Below are 7,801 nucleotides of genomic sequence, written 5' to 3'. Positions count from 1 at the left end.
TGCTAATGTTACGGCACTTCCTTTTTGTTCTAGCTTCACTTCTTCCTGGCTTTCCGAATGCGTTTAGTTGTTGTACTCATTTCCTGGATGTTCCTTGATAGTTATGAACATCATGCATATTATTTGTCTAGTTAGAGCCTCTGTTTAAAAACTATTGTATAGTGCATGGCATTTTCGTGTGTGTCAATTTCACTTATTTATCTATTTATTTGAACTAACATAATGGCTGGTAAGGGACCATCTAATTAAGCAAACCATTGCTTAGCTTGTTTGATAAGATAAATGTACTAATCTCAAGTGTCTGCTGCTTTCCATTCAAAGTCTTGCTGTTTGTGGGTTATTCAAATTCGTGAAATTTAAAAATTATCGTCCCATTTTACTTGCATCATCAGACTGGTATTGGTGGGAGCTGCAATGGAGAAAAAGTAATTTGGTCGAATAACCTGCAAGTAAATGATCATTGTGTTTTGGGAAAGATGGGAAATTGCCTTCTGACCTTAAACTTTTTAATGATATTACTTTGCAAACTTCTAATGCTGAAAAAAAGAATGCTGTTATAATGGGGAGAAAGACATGGGAGAGTATTCCTCGTAAGAATCGGCCTTTGCCCGGTAGACTTAACGTTGTTCTCACTCATTCTCGGGATTATGATGTTGGAAGTTTGGAAGATGCTGTGACTTGTGCAAGAATCAATTCTGCTTTGGAGCTGTTGGGAATGCGCCCGTATGATCTTTTGATTGAGAGGGTGTTTGTCATTGGCGGTGGTCAGATCTTGAGGTTGGCATTTATACTGTGTTTCCATGAACTTTGAGTAGGAATGTATCTTTTGCATAAAGGGATTAATGCTTTTTGTATGTAGGGAGGCACTTAATGCTCCAGCTTGCGATGCGATACATATTACAGAGATTGAGACCGATATAGAGTGTGACACATTTATGCCCCCTGTGGATAATTCTTTGTTTCAGCCTTGGTATTCGTCTTTTCTTTCGGTTGAGAACAATATACGACACTCTTTCGTTACATATGTCCGTGTGAGAAGGACTGCGACTGATATTGGTACACAAATCAATACTACCAAGGCACTATCTAGTAAGTTTGAGGTACATGACTTCTCCTTCCTGCCTCAAATGGTATTTGATAGACATCAGGAGCATTTGTACCTTAAGCTAGTTCAAGAGGTCTTGTCGAGTGGGAATCTTAAGGATGATAGGATAGGGATGGGGACCCTATCAAAATTTGGTTGCCAGGTGCATCAAGCTGTTTGTTTATACTGAGTTCTTATTTTGTTTTTGTTTTGGTTTTTAGTTATTGATTTGATGGTTTTTTCCCACAAGTGCGGTTCAATTTGCGCAAGAGTTTCCCACTTCTTACAACCAAGGCATGTAATGTATAACTAAGTTTCCAGCTTATATTGCTTCTCTCTATGATTTTTTTTGAAGGTTTTAGCAATTTATGTTTTCCTTAAATGACTTGTTGATTTGATTATACATATAGATTTGGAAAAATTATGGTGGATACTGAATATTATTTGTGGAAAAAATCTATTCGAACTCTTAAGCCATGTATACTGAAAACTATCTTTATCAATTCAAATTACAGAGAGTATTTTGGCGAGGTGTTGTAGAGGAACTTTTGTGGTTTATTAGTGGTTCCACAAATGCCAAGGTATTGTATAATAACTCTGAGCATTATTTTGTTTTGTTGGTTCAAAATTGCTTTGTTTTTTAAGTAAGTTGCTGCTTCCCTGTTGTTAATCTAATACTTATCTGAGATTCACCCGAGGCTGAAGATGCCTTTGAGACATAATGCTACTTTTTTGTGGAAATTACCATAAACTGCTTAGTCTGTTTTATTGCTATGAGCTGATTTTTCAAGCCTGCCTTGATGCAAACCTCTGAGTTTTGATGCTTTGAATGGAGACTTTTTATTGAGGGGCAATTTTGAATTCTATTTTAGACCTTTCAGTGAATTAGTATAATGTAAAATATCACTTCACAACATTGGACTGTTGACATACCCTTATCAATTTAGGAATTCAGATTTCAGAAGCTGGAATGGATAATAGAATAGAAAGGCACGATAAACCACCAGAGTAAATGCAGAAGAGTTTTCTCAAGCATGATGTACTATTCGTCTATGAATACATATTATCCTGGTTATGAGGAATATATACACTTGCATATAAGATTCAGTCTAATGTATGTAGTAAATGACTATCTTCCTTCCTCCAAGTGTCTATACTAATTTTGGTTTTAATGACCTTTGGGGTTTGATAACTGAAATTCAAGGTGTAACAAGTGTTTTCATTTTTTTTTTCAGGTTCTGCAAGAGAAAGGCATACATATTTGGGATGGAAATGCATCCAGAATTTACCTTGGTACATGGATTCTACTCTACCTCAGATTTATGTAGAGGTGATCATTGGGCAGGCCGGGCCGGGCCGAAGCTACAAGAATTTGCCCACTTCTCGGGCCGGGCCAAGCTTCGGGCCGAATTTTTTGTGCCCAAACCCGCCCAAAGTGGTCAGGTCGTGCGGGATTTTCGAGCCGTTTTCGAGCCGGGCCTAAAAAATCAACTAAATATGTTTAAAAACGCATTCCCAAACCCGCCCAAAAAAATAAAAATTTCGGGGCGGGCCCAACCCGATTTTGGGCCGAAAATTTCTGCCCAAAACTGGGCCGGGTCGGACCGGGCCAACGGGCCGGCCATACTTGATCAGGTCTAGATTTATGGTGTTTAGTTGTGGTTTATAATATATGTGGCATTACTTTTATCCAATTTTGCTCAGGCTAGTTGATTTTGGATGTATACGCTTAACAAAATTTTCTTCATTGCAGATCTTATTCCTGGGGATTTCATCCATGTCATTGGAGATACTCATGTTTATCGCAACCATATTGAGCCTTTGCAAGAACAATTACAGAATCTGCCTAAACCTTTTCCTGTAAGCATGATATTAGTGATGTAGCTAGCTTTGGTTTGAAATAGGATAGTTACCTTTTCTTTTTTAGGCTATTGTGTTTCTCTTTCCAAATGAAATCTAATGTTTGTATTTTAACAAGTTTTGAAGATCAACACTCAGAAGAAGAATATAGATTCTTTTGTAGCAACTGATTTTGAGCTTGTGGGTTATGATCCTCACTAGAAAATTGAAATGAAGATGGCAGTTTGAATTTCACTCTTGACTGTGAGTCTGTTATGTTAATATTAGCCATTGATTAATTGAAATTATGTTGTCATGTACCTTTTCAAGATCATGTATACGGTGGCCTATTTATTAATCAGGTATTTAAGTCGCTATAATATGTTTTTATGTATTAACTGTACTGAGTTTTTGTGTTGGTGATCCTTTCTGTTACTTAATCTAATATTTTGTATTCATTTGGCAATGTAGTATAGGAATAAGTTTAGTATGTTGATACACGATTAATGAATAGAAAAGGTTAATTAAAAAAAAAAAAAAAAAAAAAGATACACCAAGATTTAAAGCTCTAAACATCTTATATACTGTAGAAGTTTCAAAATTAATACACTGGATAATTATTATAAGATGAAAGTCCCATACTCCCATTACATATTCTTAGGGGGTCATAGCATTGTGTTGTACTATCTGGAACATATAATTCTTAATTCAGTATTTGAACACTTTCCTTGATCTCCTCTTCCAACTCCTTACTTCCCACTTCTGCTACCGCTTTCTGCTGAGTGCTTTTGAGATCCTCACTTTTCTTTTTCTCAGCTATGAAATTCATTAGCATTCTCAATGCCTCCTATGAAATTTTCACTTTTCATCAACTGTTCACCTACTTCTACAGGGGTGACCTTTGTTTCCTGCACCTGTTGTTCAATTTCTGTCAAAAGTGGGTGCTGTGTGATGCCAAGGTAATTTGAAGATAATGTTCTGAGTGCAGATTGGGTGCATCAATAGGACATGTGGATATGCAAATCCATCCGTCCTGGTCGCAAGAGTGCGGATCCAGTCTGTCTTTGTGGTTTGTTGTGAACACAATGATCCTCAATTGTAATATTACATCCTTTTTTAATGAAAATATGTAACTTTATGTATAGTTAGTGTTTATATATACATTTAAGTAAAAAAAATGCAAAAAAATTTTTTATTTTTTTTTTATTTTTTTGGGGTATTTTGGCACCAGTTTGGACCAGAACCGATGCCAAAAGTTTTTTTTAAATTTTTTTTTGAGACTTTTGGCACCAGTTCAAAGCAAGAACCGGTGCCTAAGGTGAGGTTTTTTGCACCGGTTCTTGCTTTGAACCGGTGCCAATAGTATTGAAAATAAAAAAAATAAAAATTCGCCATGGTAGTTAGCACCGGTTAACCGGTGCTAAATGCTTTAGTTGGCACCGGTTTTGAACCGGTGCCAAATTTTCTTGGATTTGGCATCCCTCAAATCCCCAACGGTTCAAAACCGGTGCCAAAGGGGGGGTTTGAACCGGTGCCTTTTTACCTTTTTCGTCTAGTGGTACCTCATACTTTGTGATGCAATTATGATAAGGAGTGATTCTAAGATGACAAGGTTTGCTTCAAAGTTGTATTAAGATTTCATGACAAAGGGTTCTTAAGGGAAGGATTATCCGACTATGCATTTGTGATGTGTGTGAGAGTGACACTAAGGTTAGGCTGCAAAGTCTAAGGGTGTGGAAAAATCTTTTGAGAAGAGCCAAATGATGGTGACTCTTAGGCTGAGTAAGCTAATGATGTAGGGATCAAGCCCCCAAGTCTAGCACTAAATGGTTAGGGATGAGCATTGAAGATCCCTTGATATGATCATGCATGAATATGAGATGAATATTTATTACAACCGCACCTCAATGCCTACATATCCGTTATGAATCAGGACGAACGTAGCTCTAGTCGAACTTCGTACAAGTGTGTGTACACCTCAAGGAGGTCTTTCAAGGGTTGTAACGGGGTTAGGCTAAAGGTTGAAGAAGAAGGGATAAAGGCTCGAGACCTAAAATAAGACTCCAAGGTGTGCAACCTTGCATTTGAATCTTGGTATTTTGTATGCTTGAGGTTTCTCACTGCTGAATTTGTTTCTTTTTTTTGTTGTTGTTTTTGCATTTGAGATTTGTATTTGGATATTCTTCGGATAAGTGTGGGCAATCCCGATCATGCGGTCTATCACTTAGTTAGCATTCATGTTTCTCAGGCACGGTGCCGAGCACTTGATAAGAGACGCAATATGAGACGTGTTCATATCAAAGATATTGGAACACTTGCCCTTTAGCACACTTTTATTGCTTTTTTTTTTTTTAACTTCTGAATTTTGGGAAAAACACTCAAGCTTTTTTATTTGGCTCTGAAAATGGCGTAAGCTGCACACCTCTCGTCCCAAGTTTAGGTAGATGTGGGTTGAAAAAAGAAAGGTCAATTGTTAGACGAGGCTCAAAGTGGTTTATCATAAAAGGTTTGTTTGATTGAAAGGGTGAAGGTGATATGATGTGGCTACAAGGGGTGCTTAAAATCATTGGGATACCTTGTGCTTAGCTCAGCATGGTTTTTTTTTTTTTTTTTTTTTTTTTTTTTTTTTTTAATGCAATGCAATGATCATATGCAAGGAAATAAATGCTCATTTTATTATAAATGGAAAGGATAAAAACAAACTCATGAAATAAAATGAAGGGGAATGCCTATGCTAGACTTATTGGGAAAAGGGAAAATCAAAAATAAAAAAGAAAAATCATGAAATACCTAAAAATGCAGCGACTTGTGCCTTGTCTCATTATCACTCGATCTTCTTGCCGGCTGGAGGAACGGGAAGCTTGTTATTAGCAATCAAATATTGGATGGTCTCCATTAATTTCCAACAACTCTCGGTAGTATGACCCCTTCCTTGATGGTACTTGCAATGGACGTAGGATTCCAATTGGGTGATCTATTTTTAGCCGCCGGATCTTAAATAAGTCCAATGGGAGTGATGAGCCCCTTGGCATGGAGACGGTCGAAGGCGGTGTCATAGCTCATCCCAATAGGGGTGAACTCTTTCCTTTGTTGCCTTCTTGGTCCTTTATTATCTATGGCTAAGACATCATTAAGATCATAGGTGCTAACATTGTTACTAGAGAAGGTGTTTTCGGGAGAAGGAGTGTCGTTCTTCTCCCCTTTCCAGCCACTGTTGTTACTATTGTTAGCACTTTTCGATTTCATAAGGTCATCTTCAATATCAATGCCTATGTCATAGACGGCCTTGAAAGTGTTCAAAGTTCGGTATTTCAAGTGCTTTTGATACTTCTCTTGGAGATTTCTAATGAACATTCTCACAGACTCTTTTTCATTTGGAACTTCAATCATTTTGGCAGAAGTTTCCTTCCACCTATGCGGTGGAGCCCTCATTTTCCTTTTGCTTAAGGATTTCAAGCTCTCTAAGATCAGTTTCTACTAGAATATTACATTTGTATCTATCAATGAAAACATGTGTAATACTGTCCCAAGTAGCAATTTTCCCAGAACCTATGGAAAAGAACCATTGTTGACATACTAGTTCCAAGGAGAGAAAGAAAAGCAAAGGAAAAATTTTCTTATCAATCTCCTTGATTTCCATGATTGTCTTAAAAGCCTTCAAGTGAAAGTAAGGATTATATGTGGGCTTGAACCTAGGAATGTCAGTGGCTAAGAACTTGTGCGGAAGAAGCTCTTTATCCAAATAGATTCCTTTGGTACTCATATCAAGATACTTATAACTATTTGAAGCTTGACTTAGCGTCTGTTCAATGCGTTTGATTGTCTCAGGTGGTACATACTTGTCAGGGTCTTTGGCTTTCTCCATTCGAGTGGTGAGTCCTTTGACCAATTGAACAAGATCATCCACAGTCTTTTGGAGTTTGTCAACATCTTCTTATTTAGCTGCCATTGGTTTCTCCTTTCTTCGAACTGTGTTCTGGAAAAGGAATACTTGTAGGAAGGTGTTATCTCGAATTAAGCGCCCCTCTTTCCTTGACCAAACGCTTTAGAAAAGGGAACCATGGAAACTCATTGTCAATCACATGACTCGAACTCGATTCAACATGCATAGATGTATGAGGTGGATGATATGTATGGGGAAAGCATGTAAGAGGAAAGAATGTGGAAAGTGTGAGGTATGTAATGATGGAAAGTGATTTAAAGGGAAAGAGTGTATTTGTAGAATGATGTGGAGAAAAGTCTAGGAATAGGACGAACCCTCAACTCAAATGACAGAAAAGATAACTCATAAATGGACCTAAGACATGGTCATGGTGGAAAAAGGTATGTACAAAGTGTGTGCAAAGACTCGTGAGTGAAAGTGATATATACAAGACATGTGTCATGAACATGTGACTAGACATGTGGTTAGACTCATACAAGACCAGGAAAAATACCATGTACGTAGATTAAACTGTTTAATCGTGATAGTGGGACTCAACACGAAGACTCGGAAAGAAGCAGCTAAACCATCGCGTGGCAATGGAACTGTCGCATGGAGATGGCTCTATTGCGACGCGTCAAGCCTGATGCGGCGCGATGGTGACCATCGTCATGTGCCATGAGTCTGAGGTGATGTGCCAATACTGGAACATCCCAGTGACTCATTTTCAGACGATCTTTTGAAGGTCTAAGCCTAAAGGTCTTCAAGGTCAAGCATATTTATTCATTAGGTTTATTTAAATTAACCAAATTAATTAAGAAAAGTCCTTTGGGTTAGTGTATACAAGTCATATGTACAAAAATCAGGTTAGCACAAAACGTTAGTTTGTATAGACATATATACAAGAAACAAATCAAACCAAAGGTTAGTTTAATCACAAACAAGTTATGCACAAG

At 37.6% G+C, this 7,801-nt stretch overlaps 1 protein-coding gene across 1 annotated transcript; it reads left to right on the top strand.

Annotated features, from left to right (window-relative positions):
- Nucleotides 1–466: 466 nt before the first annotated feature.
- LOC110694318 (bifunctional dihydrofolate reductase-thymidylate synthase-like) lies at nt 467–4,183 on the top strand (the record flags this gene model as incomplete). The annotated part of the gene is made up of 5 exons (XM_021871491.1): nt 467–777; nt 860–1,665; nt 2,320–2,719; nt 2,838–2,944; nt 3,816–4,183. Coding segments are annotated over 2 exons (726 nt in total), but the record flags the coding sequence as incomplete, so codon positions are not given.
- Nucleotides 4,184–7,801: the final 3,618 nt, after the last annotated feature.

The sequence above is a fragment of the Chenopodium quinoa genome, unplaced genomic scaffold (assembly GCF_001683475.1).
Source record: "Chenopodium quinoa cultivar QQ74 unplaced genomic scaffold, ASM168347v1, whole genome shotgun sequence".
NCBI classification, from domain to species: Eukaryota; Viridiplantae; Streptophyta; class Magnoliopsida; order Caryophyllales; family Amaranthaceae; genus Chenopodium; species Chenopodium quinoa.
This window is presented reverse-complemented; position numbering and strand designations above follow the sequence as displayed.